This window comes from Cygnus olor, chromosome Z (assembly GCF_009769625.2).
Source record: "Cygnus olor isolate bCygOlo1 chromosome Z, bCygOlo1.pri.v2, whole genome shotgun sequence".
Classification (NCBI taxonomy): Eukaryota; Metazoa; Chordata; class Aves; order Anseriformes; family Anatidae; genus Cygnus; species Cygnus olor.
This window is the reverse complement of record NC_049198.1, coordinates 10,403,456-10,425,386: the sequence shown is the minus strand read 5'-3', so window position 1 is coordinate 10,425,386 and position 21,931 is coordinate 10,403,456. Positions and strand designations below refer to the sequence as shown.

Genomic DNA, 21,931 nt, shown 5'->3' with positions numbered 1-21,931 from the left:
AACTCGCCTTGACTGCCCAGACAAGGAGTGGCAAGTTATGAAATGCAAGAGGAAAACAGTAAATGACGTTTCAAGGACAGAGAAGAAAAAAGATTCTTCCCACCCAAAGTTCCTCAGCTTTCATCTTGTTTGATGCTATTTTTAGTGAAAAAGGGCATTTGCTGGCATCACTACATCCAAGGATTTTAAGGGTGGTTTATTGGCTATTGAGGTGTCTTTTTTATTGTGGAAAGGCTGGAAATGGACTAAGAGGAAGGGGTGGTCACTGAGTGCCACAATGACAGTTATCAGGAGACTTTTGGGAAGCATGGCTTATGAGCATGGAAATCAGTGTTTCTGCTGATGTGACATCACAGAAACGTTGACAGGGTGTTTAACACGAGCTTGTAAGTGGAAGAGGTTTGCTACATCATCCTGGGGGTGTGAAAGATTTCTTACATTTCTCATTTTTCAGGACTGCTCCCAGCTAAGAACAGGAAAAAAAAAAAAAAAAAAAAAGGAAAGGAAGGGAAAAAAAGTCACTGTCAAAGTCAACGTCCTACAAATCTGTAAAGCAAAACTTCCCCCAACAAAGCTTTTACTTTCTTTTCCTACTAAACTTGTCATTTTTGGAGAATTGATTTCATAGGATGCAGCACTAACCAGGTGACCGAAGCCTTTGTACTTGGTTCATTCAGGGAGTAATGGCAAAGGTTTTGTTAGTCTGGACTCCAGCTAAATGAACTAGACATTCTCCAGCTGTTTTTCCTCATTCCAGTTTCTAGACTGAACTACAAGCTCCCCCTGCAGAAAAACACACAGGGATTGCTCATGCAGTGTTATGGTCAGCTTAAAAAGAAAAAAAGAAGAAGAAAAAAAAAGTAGTTTGGAGGAAGCAAGGAAGCACATAGAGTGGCTTCTACAGCTGTTGTACAATAGTTTCACATCCAGCACCAACTGCGGTCTCAGGCTTCTGCAGATGAAGGTTTTGCTTCTTCCAATGGGGGTGAAAAGGGGTAAGAAAAAAAATGCTCATGTGAGGGAAGTGGGGTGAGGGTATCTATGTGTGAGGGTGTGGTGTGTTTTTTTTTTCCTTTTTTTTTTTCTTTTTTTTTTTTTAAATTGTTTTAAGGTTAAAAAATAAGTTTAAAATTGTTTTAGGTTTAAAAAAAGGTTTAAAAACCTAATGTTCCTGAAACAGTTTCTTTCTTCAAACTTGCTCCCCCTACACCACAAGGGAATATCCTGCTGTTGCTGCCAAGCTTTGAAAAAACCTCGGTCACCATTGTGCATGTTTATTGCATCCATGATGGTCATCCTCTGAAACTTCCTCCTCTGATGAAACAGATGACATGACCTAGGCTTGACTCCAGGCAGGCACATGAAAATAATTCCAAATAAGGCTCTGTAGCCTGACAAAATGCCGGGCTTGAGAGCAGGATAAACTGACCATGTTTAGCAGCAACTTAAATTAAAGGCAGCTTTCTGACTTCATCACCTCTTGCAGCTACCACTGTGATACGCCTCTGCGAGTCTCTAGCTGTGACTAGGAGGGAGGTAAATCTTAGCAAACAGATTTCTTCTGCTTCTGAAGATGCAGACAGAAAAGGCTTACTTTGGTAGGCTTGATAAACACCACAGGATAACAAAATGGGTTTTAGGAAAGAGCATCTCAGGAAAAAGAAGGATGCACAGTGGCCACTGCGACTGCTGCTTTGTTTACAAAATTTATTCAAATGTACATCCCCTTAGGTTGGTGCACAGGGTTGATATTCTCACTTATCTGAATTACAGCCAATAGATGGAAATCTTTTTGGCTGACAGTTGTCATTACAGGAGACCAGCAGCTCAGCGACTGGTGAACAGCTGCTATTAATAATGACATTACCAGATGCAACAACTGAGAGATTTTTGTCACCACAAAATCACGATGATGATAAAAGGAGGTGTTATTCTGGGTTTGCTTCCAATAAGCAGTGAAAATGCTAAAAAGAGCAAATCAAGGAAGCACTATAAGCCCACAGAATAGTTATTTAAACCATAAATGCAGGGAAAAACAATGGTTTGTAAGGGTTTAAATTTATGGGAAAAAAAAAAAAAAGGATAAAAGAAAAAAAAAACACTACACAGGTATTTAAAATCGAGTAGAGATCAATAAGAACCGTTAAATTCCATCTGAACTAATCTTGCCAAGGGAGCAGAGAAAATATAAAGGTTCTTTGAGGCACGGAGATTGAGATAACAGAGGAAGGAAGAGGTGCTATGTACTTTTCCATGGCAGAAATTGAAACTGGAGCTTTGGTCTCAAAGGGAAATCATTACTGGGCTGGAAGAAGTCTTTGACAGTTTGTAACGAGTGCTGCAGGGCTGCCATCACCCCGAGTGCTCGAGGGTGAGATGAGCATCTCCAGATAAAAGCTTTGGTCTCTGAGTATTCTGAATCTTATCTGATAGCCCTTGAAATGTCAATATGTTTACATTAATTATCACATTGTGTTGTATTGTACTAAAATAAATAATGCTATGCTTCCAGACTTCTGCTTGTCATCTATAGGCTGCCAGAAACAATCATTCTTCCTTCCGGATGCAAAAGTACTCTGGTTTTTCCTTTTCATTCAGTGTATTCTGCAATGCACAAAGGGTGTTAAGGAATCATCTCCAGTGTCTCACGACCTTGCCTTTTCTCAGTGACAGGCAGGATGGATGGCACGGTCTTCCCCAGGTCAGACTGATACCACAGCCTGGGATTAGGCACTGCTCATATCTGACTTGGACACATTTAGGAGTGAAGAACTTGCTAAGGTGGTTGTGGTGCTGTGGCTCTGTCTTGCTCTCTCCTTGTAGCTTCACTTTGGTTCCTTGAGATTTTGAGGTTGATGGAGGATTCTTGCTTTGTTCTGGTCCAAGGGGGAGCAGAGTGGATGTTCCTGTTCCTCTTATGAGTCTACAGGCCTGTTTTGTGGTCTTGGTTGACTGAGGGACAGGCTCCAAACGAACCCTGTAGTCCCTTCTGTCACATGCTCTTTTTCAGGAAGGGGAAGGTCAAGAACAGTAAGATGAAAAAAAAATCCCACAAAAGAAGAACTTTGCCTCGGAGGGACTGCCTGTTTGAAAGAAACTGCCTGAAACAGAGCAAGGAAACAGAAAATACCGTGTTACGGTAGTCAAAAGCTCAAGAGGGCTTAAGCACTTCCATTTTTTCTGGATGCATAATTTCCATGAGAATCTTCTGAGAACACCGAAATGTGGAACTGGAGGTCTGACAGCCTCCAGGGTCTTTTCATCAGTGAAGGTGGAGGTTCTGTGCGGGAGAATAACACGTGAAGTGTATAGTGCGTCTTAGTGGGGAAACAGTTCAAGCGACTTCCAGCTTCTTAAGTTGATCTGAACAAATGCACAGTGCTTTAGGAAAAGTCTTGAAGGAAAGAATAAAAAAGGCAATACGGGAAGTGAGACAAAAGGCAACGTGGGTTTGACAAAAGTAGAACACGCAGGTCTGACTTGACCTTTTCTCTGATATATGATTTCCTAGCTCTAACCTACCAAAGGTGTGCATTTCTGTAATCTGGTTTCATTGATTCTGAAATGTCTTGGGACCTGCTTGCAGGACTGGGTACTCCAGAGAGGTTGGAGTTAGTGGAAGAACTCATAGGTGACATAAAGGAAACAGGCTGAGCAATATGAGAAGCCCATGAAGTCAGGGAGGGATAATGAGTTGTTTTTAAAGCTAGGGAAAAAAGTGATGCTTAGAAAGGCTGCATATTAGAGCAGATGCAAACAAATTATGCACAGATGACTGCAAAATGGAGAGCACTTCTTATGAGCAGAAACTTTGCCATCTCTGCTAAGCTAGACAAACCTATGTTATCAAAGCATCGGGAGCTAGGAAAGAAACTTACACTAAACCACGCTGTGGTGCAAGAACAAGTATTTCTGGATTGCCCATAAATCACTAAGACAGCAACTGTGAAGATTTCCAGATATCAGAGAACTGAGGTTCTGAAGAATCCTCCAGACGTAGCTGAATCCTTGTCCCCATTCCCGGTTTGAAAAAGGATTTTGTGGGGTTATGCCACAACCACCGGGGAAGGGCTCAGGCCCTCAGTGTATGTTCAACCAAATACTAGGGACTACCACCAGCTTCATTAGCTGTACTGAACATGTACACAGGTCTTACTTGTATGGAACCACAGTCTGGACTTCCTCCAGTGCCACTATGTTGCCTCTTCCCTCTGCGCTGCTACCCAGAAACTGGAAAACTGAATGCTGTCCCTGAAATGCCCCCAGTATACTTGGTATGTCCTAGTCTCTCCCCAGAGCCTCCCATTCTCCTCCCACCTCCTTGCCTTCATCCATCAACTTGCTAATCTCTTCCAGGAAGACTGATAAAATGCCTTCCCCACCTCCGCCCGTAGGTCTCCGCTCTCACATCACTCACCCAGAAACACAATGTCCTTTCCTGTAAGGCCATTCTATCCCCATCATGTGTCACAAGCATGCACCAATCCCTTTGAGTCCTAGTACGTTACACCTCCAACTATTTTTATGACTGCGTGTCACAGTCCTGAATTGGTCACAGCTTTACAAGGCACTTCCCTGAAGATCAAAAAGTCTGTTAAATCCAAAAGCCAGGTTTGCTTTCTTTCTGTTCATGGAAAATGATCTCATCTTTTCAAATAATGGCTGGGAATAAAAAGATTTTTAATAGTTCTCTGCCATCCACTGAAACTCTGCAGGGTGGCTCCTTTCTCTCAGGTTTGTTCTAGCTCTGACTTACCAAATTGCAGCAACCTCTTGAACTTTCCATTCAGGTTCCTATGAGATGTGTCCCTGTCACCTGGGATGTCTGGCTGTGTGTCTGCTCCCTGCTCCTCCCAGCAGCCTGCCAGGATCCTCTGCTGGCAGCCTGGAGGCTTTTTTGGACTACTGACTTTATAGCGCTTAAGATTAGGAGCAAACTGCTACCTTCAAAATGCTTCCTTCTGGAGCACCTGATCTGCATTTTGAATGCTGGATGCTGTTCTGGTCCTCATGTTCCTGATCCTCACGGCTCAGAAATGGTCTGTGTAAATGGAAAATGATTCAAAGAAGGGCAGCAAGGATTATCAGAAGTTTGGGATAGCTGAATAAAATGGGACACTGCAGCCTCCAAAAGCAATGACTAGGGGATGTGTGATACACATCTACAGTAAGGTTGCCCCAGTATGGGTGGGTAGGACCAACACTGAAGCATCTTTTTGGACAAAAGAATAGCGGGCATCAGATTAAATTAGTTGGAACCATTTCAAAACAAAAGGTAGGTCTTCACAAAACAACTTGTAAATCCATGGAACTCCTTTTCAGGACTTAAAAGATGGGAACAGGAAAAGGATAGCTTAGGACTTACTAAAGAGGAGTCACGGACTCAGAAACATCCCAAGCTAAACACTGCCAGCACCTTAAAGTGCATAATTGGTTTCCCTTGTTCTTACTCTTCTCTGGCTAGCTGCTTGTAACCACTCTTGGAGGCACAATTTGCACGAGATGGACTTGGTCTGAAATCAAACTGCTGTTTCCACAGATTCAGCAGAAAGCCCGAGGGTAAGCACAGTCAGACCAGCAGCAGAATTCACCCACGTGCCCTCAGCATCCAGCTCATCTCTCACCTCTCTCCTGTGCCTTTTGAAGTCAGTATTGCAACACCCCCCGGACTCCTGCTGCAATCTGTGGCAGGTTACCACTACTCGTGCTTATCATCTTTGTCACGATGTTTCCATCCCAGGTACACCCGCAAAATTTTTTTTTTTTTATATAAACATGCTGTTTAATTTATATAAACATGCTGTTTAATTTATATAAACATTTACATAATGTTATATGAATATTATGTAAATATAATTATCCTGTATATTTATATACATTACATGTATCCATTTAATATTTGTGTTATGTATATGTAATTTTTTTTACACACAATGTATAGTCTACATCCAAATGTCATTTTGGGGAGAGTTCAGACAGAGTCAAGAGAGCCATGTTCACAACACCCTATTATTGCCACGAGTACAAGACAAAAGCCTGAGTGGTTGCAGCTCAAGTCTGCATGATTTTTCAGGCAGGAAACAAAGTCTGAAAGTGTTAAGAATGAACGTAGATCCAAGAAACAATCCAAGATGGGCAGTTTCAGACAAACATGTTACAAAAGCAAGACTTATGGAACCTGATTCTCCGATTAAGAAGTTCACAAACTTGGTTTGCAGGACAAGTGCCGGACTGGTGGTTCAGCGATATATTCAGGAGCCTTGGATTCCCAGCTCTGTTAAAACCAGCCAAACCTCTTGCCCTGCCCAGGCCTCTTCCCCCTGGATACGGGTAGCGCTTTTCCTTTGAATAACTCTTTATTGATTTCTCTCCACTGCAGTGCTCCCTGAAGCAGTGACCAGTGAACATACCAATGAGTTGGAAATTTGTGTCCATCTAACTGTATTGAAGTAGGGCTTTGAAGTTGTGCTTTAAACAGCATGTCACGTGCTATACCATCAAACTCAGTAACTTCCCCCCATGAAGAAGCTAGAAACAGAAATACAGCTACATGCTGGACCATTAGGTAGCTGAGTTACATGTAGTCACATTGCTAAGCATGTTACCCAAGGAAAAGACCTCAGAACACAAAAATTGAGGCGTGCATCATCATGAAATATGAATCTTCGAGTTATCTGAGCTTGTCTGCTTGAAATAGGCAGCATCCCCAAAAAATGAGAGGGAGTAATTTACTTGACAAGAAGAAGGTTTATTCTTTCATCTCATCAACATCATCTACACAGTATTAATGCTCATATCAGACTGAAAGCTACGAATCAAATTTGGTATACATTGTTTTTCTTCATGTGTTATCTGTAAAGTACCGTACTGCCTGCCTGAGTCTTTCCGTTTAGCACCGTCAGGAGGCTACCTGAGTACAAAGGAAACTTGACTTAAAGGCAAGAAAGGAAAACAAAAGGAAGTAAGTTATTCTCTATGCTTTCCTGCAATTTCTCAGTGCTCTATCAGAAGCCAAGAACTTGAGGAAAAGATGTCAAAGACAGAGGCACTCCACCATGCAGAAAGAGGGAATTGTCTGATTCATACCCCATGCTGGGCATCTGCAGTACTAAAGAAAAAACTACATACTAAATGAGAGTAATTTGCAAAGATGCAGTAGTGATTCTAACCTACATGATTTAGCAAATCCAATTACATTTACACTTCAATAGACAACTCCAAATGCTGCTAAAAGAGTTTATTAAAGACTGTACTAACAGTTCTTGTAACAATGGCACGTACAGCGATTCAAAATCATGACAAATAGCGTGAAGTTTTGAAGAGCATTATTATAAATACACCATGGACAAGAACAAAGCAGATGTGCAGTCTCTGAACTCTATGAGCAGGCCCATGAAATACAGTAGTCATATCATACAGCTGTACAAGTGTCAGAGAAAATAGAAAATAAAATACAAAAAAAGTCATTCAATACGCAGTCCTTGAATTTATTGACAGTTTACAGTACTTTAATGGGCAAGGACTGGCTTGTTCCAGCTGCACTTTCCAGAGAACAAGGGCAGCTGGAAATAGCAAAAAGCCCCATAACAAGGAAAAAAATAATAAAAAAACATACTTCAGTTACAATCACTGCTCCGAACCTTCCTGTTTATGAAATTTCAGTCAGAAATTCTGACATCCCTGCAATCAGAACAGTGTTTCATTTTTCAAGAAAACAAAACCAGGATGCTTCTTCAAGATAGTGCAAAAATATTTTCAATGGTATCATTAGGTCACAGATTAATGACAATCAACGTGGATCAACCGCGGCATGGCCAACAGCAGCTTCAAGATCAGAACCAAATGGACCTGCTGCCCCTTCACCAGCACTCGAGAGTGAGTGCTTGCAGAGGGAGAATGTATTGTTCTCTCCCAAACAAGCCATCATGTCTGGTTTCATAGTGAGGAATGGTCTCAGCTACTTAAGGTAACAAAATGCTACAGGAAAATTGCAAGTATTAAATTATTAAAAAAAAAAAAACACACACAACTAACAAAAGAATATTGAAGTGGAAAAAGAATATAGCAGCCATATTATTTGTCATGGCTCTGGTGTTGTCCCCTTCCTTACCACGTCGGTCACAGTAGTCAAAGTGTGACTTGTGGAGTTCAGCAGCTTACAGCACCCCCATGGTGATGCAGGATTCCCAGCAGCACACAGGGATTTATATTCTCCGAGACACACCATCTAGATCTATAGCAGGGCAGCTGCAGTCTGCTCCTCGTGTGTTGTCTTAGCAGCTTTTTGCTGTAAGATCTTAAGCCTCTCTGCACTTGTTTCACTGGTGATGCCTGTGCTCACAGCAGCACATCCATGGTCATACATTTATTTGGGGTACATCTTCAGAGCAATTTGCTGCTGCTGTTTTAAGCAGACACTGAGGTGTCACATTGAGACACTGGTGTAATCTCTGTGCAACAACATCTTTTGGCAGCTCCACAGTGCATAAATTCAATGCTTTGCCAAAACCCCAAATCATTCTTCTTCTCCCAATTTCCATACAGTTGGTTTGTTTCATAGTGTGATTATGTAGAGCCTTTTTAACATCTGCCAGCTTCAGAGGATAAAATCACAGTGCTGCATATCAACAAAACCCAGCATACCCAGCCTGCAATATAAAATAATTTATATACACAAAGCAAAACTTGCATCTTAAATAAGAAGAGATTGTCTCATTCTCTATGGTGTTTTACCCAGCTACCGAAAAATAAATAATTCACATCAGATTGATGGACTGTTTCCTGTACAGCACACGTGCGCTATCAGAGCTGACAAAGACAACAAGAAAAAACCTTTTGTAATTAGTAAAAGAGAATTGTTGAACACTTGCACATATTGGCACAAGGCAGAAGAGAAAAGGGAACATTACACAGCTGAGCTCAGGTGCCTTCCTCTGTGGAACGGGACTCAGATTTCAACTTCACAAATTCCCTGGCAACCTCATCATTGGTTCTTTGAGAGAGAATCCTCAGGACTGTAAGTCCAGTCTCATCCATGTGAATCCTGCGCCCAAGAGGGCACCAGCAAGCACAGCTTCCTTTGTCCACTATGTCTCTGAGCTGCATCACTGCTATCCCCAGTACCCGATCCTCTCGAGCAAAGCAGTAGTCCTTCACACAAACTTGGAGCTCATAAGCGTCAGGGCCATCTTCATTCCCCAGTATGCTGAAAAACATACATGAGTTTACTTATAGCTTCTCAGAATATATCAATACCTTTAAAACAAACAAACAAACAAGAAGTGTCAGCAGCTGAGTAGAGTGTTAGATGAGTTCTACAAAACTCCATACGGAGAAGTCAAACATACGGTGTATGCACATTTTTGCTGTTTCACAGTTGATAAAGACAAGCTGGCTATTTAAAAAGAGAAAAGAAACGACCCTTTCCAACTTGCCTTTGCATGCGTGCGTGTGTTAAACTGTGAAATGAACAGAGCAGAGAACATTAAAGCCATGCTAATAGATTTTCAACTCTGACAACTTTAAACATTTCTGCTTCTGCTAAGTATTGCTTCATTTCAGTAATTAATATTTTAATTAGATGAAGTCTTTGTTAAAGATTCAAAACCTTCCATTAAAGCAACAGCTAATAAAAATACATCCCCAACCTTTTTGATGTTTCTAAAGCTAAAAGAGACAAAGAAAAAAGGCACAAAGATCTCTTCATTTAGAGGAAGTCTGCCTTTTTCCACATCAAAGAAAAATTATGTGGCCGGTCCCCTTCCCCTGAGAAATTTAGTCTTTTTGCTGGTCACCTCTTCTCTTACTCAGAGACTCACAGAATGGTTGAGGGTTGAAGGGACCTCTGGAGATCAGCTGGTCCAATTCCCCTGCTCAAACAGGGCTCCCTAGACTTACTTTTACTGTACAGCTGGGTGAAGACTAGTTTGTAGCTCCTTTTGTTGAGCCTTCCAAGAAGGAAGATGTCTTTGTAATAATGAAAGCCAAATAAGAAGAGATCAATACTCAGTATTGAGAAAGACTGCAACTGCTACCAGATCCAAGGGCTGTAACCTTGGAAACAAAGATGCACAAGTTCACAGAGCATGTCCCACAAGTCAAGTCGGGATAAAAAACACACACAGAGAAAAAAAAAACTAAATGCATAATGAACTTTTAGCTTCAACTCTTATCAACAACAGATACAAAGCTCATTAAAATAATGTAGCATGGTAAAATATGCTGACAGCACACAACGCTTTTCTGAAAGTGGCCAAAAGACTGCTTGCAAAGAACAAATATCAGCATCTCACCCACAGTAAAAACTCCCATAATCTATCTTTTCCTGCCAAGACACCAAACACTGGGCCAAGCTGCTGGTTCAAGTACTCCTTTGGGTCCTGAGCAGACTGTTTGTGGACACTGGAAAAAAATATCCGTCCTCTGCATCTAAACTTGCCAGATCAGATCCTCAGGCTATTTTTCACACTTACAAGTGAAATGTTTCATTGTATTTAGGAGCCCAGTTGTTGCTCTTTGACTTTGTTGTGAACTTCCTCTTCTTGTCACTTTGATGAGGCCCAATCATGGTGATTTCGACGAACGGACGGAACATGCCAGATGTTTGCCACTTCAGTTCATTGGCTGCCACAACTGGAAAAGAGAGTTAAAACCTGCTTTACAATACAAGCTCATTTGTTCCCATTGCTCTGGACACCTTTCCGCCCTGATGTCCTTTCAGTTCTTTGTTTCAGAGGACCAAGTCCAACCCAAAACACGCAAGCCTCCCAACACATTATGGGCAGGATTATTTTGTAGTACAAACATGATTTTTTTTTTCTGTTGTTTTTCTCATTTGTTTTTTGCTCCTGTTTAAGTTCTGTAAAGGGAATCTAATGGTTAGGACATCACTTTGCTCTTGCCATATGCAGAGTCAAGAAAAACAGTATTCATGCAGCTCTGCCAGTTTAGTGCTTAATTCTAGATCAGCTGCGAAGTGAGAAAAAACAATGCATTTTGGGTGCTGATTTTGAAGTCTGTTGAAAAGAAAAATGAGACTGCAGGTAAGACAAACAAAGCATATGAGCTGTGGGTGGTTTCAGAAACCACAATTATTAGCTCTTTAATTCTCATCCTCTCTCAGGTCATTGCAGGAAAACAGACTGAAGCATAGAAAATAGCTGTAAAAGTCAGCTTTTGCATTGCAGTATAGATTTATCCATGAGAAGAGAGGCCTGAAGAGCTGTTTATATATATCTTTAGAGGAAATTAAAGTAGTTAAATATGCTGTATTCAAGCAAAGGAGACGAAGGAGGAAGAGGAAGCCTGGGATGAATCATTGCTTTGGTTATTTTCAGAGCAGCTCTTTGGGGATCAATTTGGCCTTCAGGATGGAGGAGAGGAGACACTGAACTCTTCCTGGCTCTGAGATTTCTTGGTTTACACTGAGCAATTTTGCAACATCACTCTGTCATGCTGCTGTGTTCTCTGCAGCACAAGCTAAACTGTGGGGCCTGGTGGGAACCATCATCTGATTTTTGTTTACTTCATATATTGTTGCCAATAAACAACAGGACTGTACATTGCCATGTCATTCACTGGCCTGGACAAGCTCATTTACTGTTCCTCTACATGTTCCTGATGTGAAACAGAAAAACAATTTTGGATTCACATCCCGCAAATTCGCATAGAAATATAATGACTTCCAACTGGAAATTTGCCTTGGTCCAATCACAAAGCCTGAGCACGACGCATGCTTTGTCCTACCTTTCACTGTGACCTTGTGTTCACCAGTTCCTGGATGGGTGTACAAGTCAATCTGTATGGACACTTCTCCCACAGGATCATCTACACCAGAGCCTGTTGGAAGAAAATTGACACCCCCCGTGCACACACAGATTATTGCTTATTGGCATCCATCTTTGCCTTATGGCCTCAGCAGACAATAGCATTTTCACAGGACACCTTCCATAGCTGGCTTTTCAGTCAGCACTGATAATATAACATTAATGCAATTAACAACAGGCTTGCATGCCCAACAAGCATAAACACTTTTTTTTTTGCACTCCACGGTGAGAATGACATCCTATTGAGAATACCAGTAAGAATTTAAAAAGAATTTAAGCTACCTAAAACTCGACAATGGACCCTCAGAGAAAAAGGATTTTTCCAGAGGTTCCTTCCAAGCAATTATAAATGCATGCAGGCATTCCAGTGGTGTGCATCAGCAGTCCCACCAGCTCATGGATGTAAGGTCACAAATTAAAAAATATAAACCACAACAACAAAAAAACAACAACACAGAAGTAGTTTAGGGAAAAAAAAAAAAGAGATGTTAGTGATTTGCACTGAGCCATAGTGCAGTCTCACCCTCCAATAATGTCTCCATGCTGTACATCATATCAAAGCTGTCATCCTGACTGCCCCCACCTGTTTCCCTTCAGAAGATAACGAGAATCCCTTAACTGTTGTACTCCAAAGAGGATAAGAAAGAAGCAGTCAACTTGCATACTCATTTCTCTTCATCAGATAGGCAGGGAGAAAACGAAATGTAGTTTTCACAGACGAAAATGTAACGTTATAACAGCAGGAGAACATCACATGAACCTTACAATTCTTGTATGATGATGTTTTCAACATTTTCACTTTTAATCATAATTATCATGCAATGTGGGGAAATGACATTTATCTGGGTAGGAAAATCAAGATGTCATGTAAATTACAGAAGAAGACGGCTTTGCAAAATGAAAATTAAGTTCTTTGATAAGATAGTGAGATTGATTTTACTTTCTCTTTGATAACTGTCTGATCTGAAGTTGACAATTAGCAATGTGGTTGTAATTGGGATACCTACAGGGTAATTGGATACCTAAGAAGAGCAGTGTTATTTTGTTAATTTTGAGGCTAAGATGCATTATGAAGTGAAAGAATGGGTGTGTTTGATTGAAATTCAAGATAAGGAGCTTGAAGGATATCATTAAACAAACATTTTGATTAGATGGATCTAACATGTCAACTTTTACAAGAACAGTCTGCAGGCAGCAGAAACATTCATTTAAGAAAACAGGAGGTTGAGAGCTAATCTGTGCAATTCTCTGAGGAGAATTACTTGGCACAGAAGAACTGTAGGCAGTGAAAGTCACATTAAAATAGGAGTAAAAGTATCTGTGCGAACATAGCAATCTCAATTCATCATCTTAGGGGTAGGTTCTCATTCCTGACCTGAGCACAATAGACAGCCTGTAGGCTGCAATATTTGTACATCATCTTGAATGTACTGTTTTATCCTCACTCAGCAGGGATGTGTTCCCTCTTTTCTGTAAGTAAGTATAGAGCTTTAAAATCGGTACGTTTAATTATTGACCTGACCCATCTGATGGTGCAGGCCTATCACTCCTCCTGTCAGCATTTTCTGTCGGAACAGACAAGGTTACCAGTAGTATATATATGCATAACAACTTTATCAGGTTGAACAATCTAATAAACATCAGCTGCCAAACACATAGGTTTTCATTTTACTGATCTTTAGTGGAATGAATGGGTTATGAATGAGACTGATGCTTCAGAGGAGTCTCAGCAGAACCATCCCTTGAGGGAGACAAAATTTAGTTTTTTCCTTCTACCTTCACTCTCATTTTTTTACACCAAGAACTTGTTCTATTAACTGATATGTTTACAGAGACAAAAAAGCTACTTAATAAATATCTGTAAACAGCCAGTGAAAATATTCTGATCACGTACAACTGTATACATACACATGCTTGCACATTTAGTGGCAAGCAGATTTAAATCTAGACGTGAAAGCTTCATTGGTGTTGTGATACTGGAAGGTGAAACTGCAGAACTGAGCTCGTGCAATGTCTTACAAACATATTTCACCTAAGACAACAAAAAGACTTCAGACAGCAGAAAATAAATTGAGAGATGAAACACAACAAGACTTAATTTAGGGTTCTTCTAAACACCCAGACTTTTGGCTACCCTTCAAGACAGATGGTTCAAGCTCGGCCCCAGGTTTGAATGCATATCGTACATTACCATGTATTACAGTAGCCCAGCTCTGCAGACTATAAGCATGCAAGTCTAAGACTTGAAATAGCAATTCACAGCAATAAAGGGTAGGGAAACAAGTCCATAGCATCTCTCAAAATACAATCCATTTTCAAGACAGCTTTCGCATCCCATAAATAAATCTCAAGCTTCAGGACAGGCTCTCAGGCAGGGTACAGACTCCCACACCGTGCAACCCATGGCTCTGTCTGTGGGATGCAAGCATTCTGTGAAAGTTCACTTCTACAGGGAGATACAGGGAATGGGTCTCTGGAACAGGTTTCTGAGCACGGGCAAGATGACTTCAAAAGCAAGGCAGTTGGCTAATGTTGTTATGGTAACAACATTAGTCTCGAACATACCCTTATCAGGAAGAACGTCCTCATTAGCGGTAAACCTAATACCTTTCCCATCATGCACTAAGACATGAATTCAAAAGGCAAGAAGCAAGCAGGACAGAGAGAGAAGAGTGTGAATTACAATGCAATTAGTGGCGTCACTTAAACAAATGCAAGACAAATATTCTAGCTCTTAACAGACAAAATATCCTCTTAGATCTGCTGTACCAGCCCCAAGTCTGCAAGTACGGGATTGTCTGGGATAAAACAATAACAGAATCTGTGCTGGCATAACTCAACTGCAAGCTCTGATCCAACTTTGCAGAACAAATGTTTAACAGCATTGTGCCACAGATGCCTGCTTAGTAAGAAAATGAGGGCAATAGATAACTCACAAACTGGAAGGTGCAACTATTGAGCGATGAAGTAGGAGAAGCAAACATTCAGCATTTAAACAGCTTTGCATGCAGCTATTTCCTCCCATAGGCTTGCAGGAAGCTTGACTTAGGCAAAGGGAAAACATCAGTCAGAAAGAGCTCCATAAAGCAAATGTCAGCTGAAAATACTTGTGCTGTCTATTCTGTCCCTCCAAAGCATATGCAGATCTCCAAACTGTTCTACCAACTGTGGTTACTCAGAAGTGTATGCAAGCAACATCCTTTTCTAGCCCCAATCTCAGGAGCAAATCACGTTCTTCTCAGAGATACCCCATCACTGATATTACAGATATTAGGTGGTATAGCTCCAGTCTTTTGTTCCCCAAACAGGGCCCCAAACTCTCAAGCATAGTAATGTAGATGATGCTGATTTGGGCCAGCTCACTGGCTCACCATGCCCAGTACCTGTCCCTCAAAATAGATCAGACAAGCCACAAATGTCATCAGCTGTGTGACATAACTGGTAGCTTTGTAATGCATGCATCTTATATACCAAAACAAGAGTTTATTCTTTCTAAGATTCTTTAAAAAAATAAAACAAACACATACTCTTCTGTAGGAACTCTGTACACTCCTACTGCTCTCAGATTACACTAATTTCTCTTTGTATAGCTGCTAAACACTTGCCCTTACTGCAGTTTTACCGTCAAGTCATGTACTACATGAAACTGCTTCCTCATACTAGTTTTAAATTTGCCACTTTCCGACTTCAGCAGACCATCTTCTTCCTCTAACTTTAAACACCCATAACTCTAGCATGGAGCACAGAACAGCAGTGATGCACATATCCTTACATCCCATCTCATCATGACAATGTAATATGACCTAGTTAAAAAACTAGCTTCAATTCGTGGTCTGGGCATATTATGGGAAGTGTTTGCCATATAATAGAGAAGACTGAAAATGCATTGTGTACACAAGCTCCCAGTTAAGAAGTATTTTGTATAACTCTAATAGCAACAGGAAGATCCTGGAGTCCCTTGTTGGTGTAGTAGTCTTTGACCTGTCTGGCCACTGGATGTCATCATTGCTCTGCTGGGACGCAGTTATAGGACATTTCTTTCAAATGCAATACTGACTTGTAAGTTAACTTCGGCAGTTTAATGCAGTATGCTTCAACCTAAGCAAGTATATATTTGTGCTGATGAAGGCAAGGATGACTCAGTTCCCAAAGACTACACTCAACAACTTTTCACTTTATAACAAGCCTTGTTGTATCTAAGAATTCACAGTACTTTCTCCACTGGTTGAGGAATAGCAATACCAAGCAGTCTCATTCACACACCAGGGAAGCATGTGTTGGCTAGGGAGTGCTTTCCCCTTGATTTCAGGGCTTAGTGCATCAATACCCTGGCAGAGTTCATATGGTCTGCGGGGTCATCAGCTCGCATAGGCTTGGGAGGATTGAAGGAAACACTATCCCCCAAGCAAAAAGATTACAGAAAGACACCCTCCATGGAGTTTTATTTTTGTTGCTGAGATGTAATAGCCCAATGCTTCTATCTAAACAGCCTGAAAACTTAGAACATCAGTTTCAGTTTTGACCTAACCTATGTTAGTATCTGTCCCCTTCTCCCTGAAATTAACAAGATTCACAATCAACCAGTGAAGGACCCTGACTATAGGTTAAATTATTCTATACAACGGTCTGGAGACACTTCTATGAAAGCAATGGAAGATGGAGGCAATTAACTATTTACCACTTCTCAATCAACGAAATAGCACCATTATTGTGACTTCTCAGAGAAAAACAAAGAACTCCGGTGACCCATCCCAGCAGCTTACTAAAATGTTGTGGTGATTTGCAATCATCCAGCTAGTATACATCCTGTACTGTCTGCAAACAAAAAGCCAGTGCTGTCCTTACTTCTGTAAGAGACTCTTCCCTTTACAGGCAGCATGTAGCTCTGACTCATCACATTGCTGTCAATCAGCATTAGTCAAAACCACATGTGCCACTGGCAACTGGCTTGTGACATAGGCACCAAATAGTTTCTGCAGTGATGTCTTGCTGAAATGGTCTCTCACACCACCGCCTAAGTCTCAGTACAGTAACTTCACATTTCACTTTGTCTAAGCCACCCACCCACATTAATTCACAAAACGTGACTGTTAACATGAGAACTGCAGGAAAAAAAGACCACAAACCCCCTCAGGACTTGTTTCACATATTTCTGTTCTCTCAAAATGTAGATGTTGAGGAGGAAATAACCCATTTTCCCTCCTTACCAGTTTCAAAAGCTCTGAGCTGTCACATTTCCAGAAATCTTACTGCCAAAAGCACTCTACAAACTGGCAGCACAAGACAGAGCACAGGCAAACAGAGCAGATAGCTCCATTCAACTTTGTCAACAACACAGAAGTCTCACCCTGAGCTGTCTGAGTCTGGACAAACGTTTTGATTAGAGTGTCTGTGGTCTGAGTGTAGAGAGAGAGAGCATAACGAAGTGATTGCAGGTCCGGACTCTTCTCCAAGAAAGTTTTCTTCAGACCATTCCCACCAGCATGGAAATATTGCTAAAAGTAAAAGAAACAGGAAAAATAATGAGGAAGAATCGTAATGAGCAACCAGTATTTACAATCTACTGTATGCGTGGACTGGGAAGGGTAAAATTCACACTGGAAGCCCAACTCTTAGCAGACCAGCTAATCCCAACTGGTAGTGGCTTTTCTATTCCAAAACTCTTAAGTATGCTGACTACCAGCACATGCCAGTCGCCCGAGCCTATTCAGATTCACAGGAATGTAGAAGTAGCACTCCTGTCTTACTAGCTGTAACAACAGCAGCAGACTCCTGCCATCTCCTCAAATGGGACAGGCACTATCCTCCCAAATAGCACTGGGGATGGAGCAAGGGAAGGACAGAGAAAGAAGTGGGATCACTTACTTTGATAGTATCCAGTGCTAGATCCAAAACTGCACACTGCTTTGGAGTGAGACTCCTAGTTTCTTCTCTCACCATATGATCCTGCAAACAATCATTATAATCGGTATTAGTATTCCATCAGCCACTAAAGGAAAAGGAGTTCCCAGTATCACCTCTTTCTCTGGATTCATGCTGTGGCTACCTAATGGAGTCTCAGAATCATTCATTACAGCTTAACTTGAAAATAAACACACTTCCTCTGTTTCTTGTAGGCAGAGAAAAATAAGGAAAGGAATGGATAAAGATAAGAGATGATTTAAAATTCAGTTTGTCTCCAAGAAAATCCAAACAGCAGTCTGCTTGCTACCCCTGCCATTTTACAGCACCCACAATAAAACTCGCAAAACTCCACCCGAATTAAGTAATTCTGAGAATTGGATATTAGGCAAAGTTGTTAAGATGCTTTTTGTGGATTTCATTTCTTCCATCTACAAAGGTCACTACCTTATCATATCACTAGTGTAAAGGAAGAAAAACAAACAAGCAATATGTTCTAGAAAATACCTTTGCTAAAAGAAAAAGTTGTCTCTTTGGGAAGGAATTCCCTTCCCTGCAGTAGTATATCCCTGTTAGGTTCCTACCTGGCTGTCATAGTTTGGTGTTTCACTAAGATCTTCTTTGACACTTAGCCTGAGAGAAATCCTGCACATTTCAGGAAGTGAAAGCTTTGCACAAGCCCAAATTCTAACTATTTGACCTGCTGGAGGATCAGATCAGCTGGCTGCAGCCTGGATGCTGAGGCATTCTTGAAAAATGCACAGGCAAATCAGGCAAAGGCTTCTTATCCCTGCTTTGATACGAGATACTTCCCAGGAGATACGTCACTGAATAGTCTTTGAGCACAGCAAGCCCAGTGTGAGGTATCATGTGTGTTTCACACTGATAAGCCTGCTGGCCATCTTGCAGCCTAGTGATTCCTCACATCACATGGTGGCGTTCCCATTCATTTCCACCATGCTCTGTCCCCTGTAGCCTGACGGAGATGGGGCTTACTGCAGTCTAGGAGCAGTGCTAGGCATGCGCAGTGCTTTTCAGCTATCAATCTAGCACTTTTGCACGGGGCTGCATTAAACTACACAGAAGATGCTGCTCAAGTCAGCAGTACTTCAGACAAGTTTGCTTTCTTCAGAAGCAGAGATGCCGCAACACGCCTCTTTCTCCCTCTCAGGCTGATCCTGGCCTGGGAAGCTACACGCAGCAGCAGCACATTCAGTAAGCTACAAAGCATCTTCTGTTGCAACAAGCTGTCCTTCGGGGAGCAATAGCTCTCCTCCCTCTTCATCATGAACTGGGAGTAATTCAATTGAAGATGATGTGGCTTCACACTTCAGTACACAGAGGGTAAAACATTCTTTCTCTGTCTGACAGTCAGATTAAGCACATAATCAGCCAGCGCCCAAGGCCACTTCATGGGAGAGGCCTATTTTGTCAGGGTAGCTGTGCCCCCAAGACAGAAAGACTTTCATGTCTGTTGAAATAAATTTCTAGGTCTGCATGCCAGACTACCCATTCTGCAACAGAAACCAGGTGGTCAGCATATTTCTCTTAAAAATCTAAAGAGCTCACTCACTCCTGCTCTGAGTGGTCACTCAGACTGTGTCCATGCTGTTGCTGCACAGCAAGATACCATTGCTTTCCAGAGAGTTTCCCAGTGTCATTTACTTCAACACATTATGTAAAAATAATATTTTAAAAATAATATCCCTGAGATTGGACTGGTAATACTTGCACCTACACATAGAGGAGCCCACGACTGTCATTCCCCTGTGTACGTGCCCTCTGCTCATCCCACACTGTTCCTATAAAGGACTGTACAGTGTGCTACCCTGCACTTTCCAGATTGCGAGCCTCAAATATTTACATCAAATCATTACGTAACTGTAAGTGGAAGTCGTCAAAATCTTTTCCTGGTCTCTCACATCCATCTTTGTATTTTACACAGGCACTCTCAGAAAAACCTGCACAGTTGGAGCTCGGCTGGTTACCCTCGGGGCAGTGCAAAGGAGAAGAGGCTGCTGCTCCCTGCTCCACCTTCTGGCTCTGCAGGGCAGGCAGCAGGAGCAGACTGTTTGCACTAAAGCAAACCAAGCAGAAGGAGCTTGATAATAAATGGGAGGCAGATATCTGGCACCAAGGTGCTAGTTTTATGGTTGGTTTTCCAAGCGTTTCAAAATGCACCGGGAAATTGATTTGTCATCAGGACAAGAGCCTGTGCTCATCAGGTCTGTCAGGTTCAGTTTTCAGCTGAGTTATCTGATTCACTAGTGCTCTTTTCCTACCGTTCTATTTAAGACAAATAAAGGCTTCAAATCCATGTTGTAATTTTCCCAGGCTTTTATTGAAATGCACAGGAGAGGGGCTCTGAAGAGCTATTTATTCATGCTTTCCCCATTAGCTCGTACATGCCTGTAAAAACAAAAGGACCAAAAAAACCCACTCTTGATGCTTACACAAACCCAAACAATTTACAGTCTTGTAACACCCTTACTCTTCTGGAAATTTTTGGACAGTGTCAGTTCACACCATCTGTTTGAACTAACGGTCCCCAGAATTCAGGTAGTAGAGTACTTTCACACTTGCATAGAGCTTTGTTGCCACATATAAAATCTTTTGCACCTGTGCTGCTTTATTCCTATATGTGGATATGCAAATAAAGTTTGAAAATACACCAAGGCTTGCCTGATTTCCATGTGTACATGCATTTCTAAAAATGCAGTCCAGAGTTAGCAAGGTTAAGCTTTACAGTAACTGAACTGCAGACAAGCTGCTGCTGGGGTTGGCCTTGATCTGACCAGTGCAAATGGAAAAAGGCAAAGCTTCCAACTCATTCCTGGCAAAAGGCACTTTGTATATTTTAAGAAATTCCAGTAAAGAGAGAATAAGGAGGAAGTAAAAGATAACAGTGAATGTCACTGAGTAAGTCCAAGAACACAAGAAATTCCCAGGAACTCTCAGTTGTCTGCATAAACTTGACCTCATGACCTGGGAGGAGTAACAGGGAAAATTCAGAGCTCATCCTTTGAATACAGATGTGCACAAAGAGGGCAGGGATGGCGTCTCCTCCAAACGTCAGGTACCCTCTGCTGTTTTTCAAAGGGAAGGGGACACTCACAGAAAGAGGGAGTCATAGTTGGAGTCTGTGGTCCAGCTCCCACTCTTCCAGTCTGGTTACAAAGCTCCTCTCTCCTCTTTTCTACCATGGAAGTGACAAGAAGGATTGTAAGCACAGGGAACAGAGGAAGTGGTGCAATCCTCAAGAGTCACCATGTCACCAGGGAGGACAGCCTGGCTGTGGGAGTGCACAGGGCCATCACCAGCACTAGTGACAGATGACAGCTATTCCCCCTGGGAGCTCCACTGGAACGGTTTACGTTATGCCACTGTTAACTGTTGTGTTGCAGCCTCAAAATGTAGCTGGAAAAAAGCACGTGCATCTAACGAGGCATGTCCAGATCCCTACAAGGACTTCTAATAAGCACTACCTTAAATGAATCGTGTACTGCCCTGAATCATAACTGTGTATGTAAAACATGTCTGCTGGGCAAGGGAAATAGATAGCTATGTAAGGACAACTGCAATAAGTGCACAAGACAGAAAATATCATGGGAAGAGATGAACGTCTTCTGAAATTGCACTGATCACTTAGAAGAACACACTTGGACATGAGTTTTCCCTGATCATCCTCCAAGACAGAGTTCACATCTGTCGCCATCTTCCTTGCTGCACAATTTGTGCACTGTGACGCTTCAGATTTAGACCTCTTCTTGCACAACATCTCCTTTGTAGCACAAGTCAAACCACAGTTTGCAATTTGAATGTTGTAAAGCATCACTATTTTCATACCATTCCTGTCGTGACCAGTGAATTAATGCTTGATTGACTTATGATGAGGTGGCGTGCACTTAGTAATGCTCGTGTCATGCACTGTCACGTCATGCAGTGTCAAAACACATCAACATAGCCTTCATGCTAAATGCCAGCTTGCCTGTAAAGAGAGCCCACGCAGAAGGAATTTACAGACACAGGCTCTGTTCCATAAGCGACAGTTATTTTTGTAACAGTTCTTATAATTCATCAATAGCTAGCACAAGCATCTTTGCTACCGATATCTCGTTACCAGGATCACATAAGGGACTCCCTTTTATAAAAGGGGATACAGAGGAACTGGCCAGATATCAGTATCTCTACTTTTTTCATTTTTA

At 41.7% G+C, this 21,931-nt stretch overlaps 1 protein-coding gene and 1 long non-coding RNA gene across 10 annotated transcripts in view; one reads left to right on the top strand and one right to left on the bottom strand.

Moving 5' to 3' along the window:
* The first annotated feature begins 698 nt into the window (after positions 1–698).
* LOC121061434 lies at positions 699–20,397 on the top strand. The gene is made up of 3 exons (XR_005815090.1): positions 699–995; positions 5,540–5,740; positions 19,672–20,397. It is a non-coding gene; the product is annotated as an uncharacterized LOC121061434 (long non-coding RNA).
* The window catches only part of UNC13B (unc-13 homolog B), a 212,485-nt gene continuing 197,776 nt past the window's right edge, over positions 7,223–21,931 (bottom strand). For 6 of the 9 annotated variants that reach the window (XM_040540269.1, XM_040540270.1, XM_040540263.1 and 3 more), the window contains 6 exons: positions 17,691–17,771; positions 17,173–17,320; positions 14,391–14,447; positions 11,746–11,838; positions 10,473–10,632; positions 7,223–9,205 (listed from right to left, as the gene is read on the bottom strand). In XM_040540269.1, coding sequence (XP_040396203.1) covers positions 8,920–9,205; positions 10,473–10,632; positions 11,746–11,838; positions 14,391–14,447; positions 17,173–17,320; positions 17,691–17,771 — 825 coding nt within the window. In that variant the 3' untranslated portion in view covers positions 7,223–8,919. The remainder of the gene's footprint in view (positions 9,206–10,472; positions 10,633–11,745; positions 11,839–14,390; positions 14,448–17,172; positions 17,321–17,690; positions 17,772–21,931) is intronic. The other 3 variants (XM_040540271.1, XM_040540266.1, XM_040540268.1) reach the window with 1 other exon arrangement.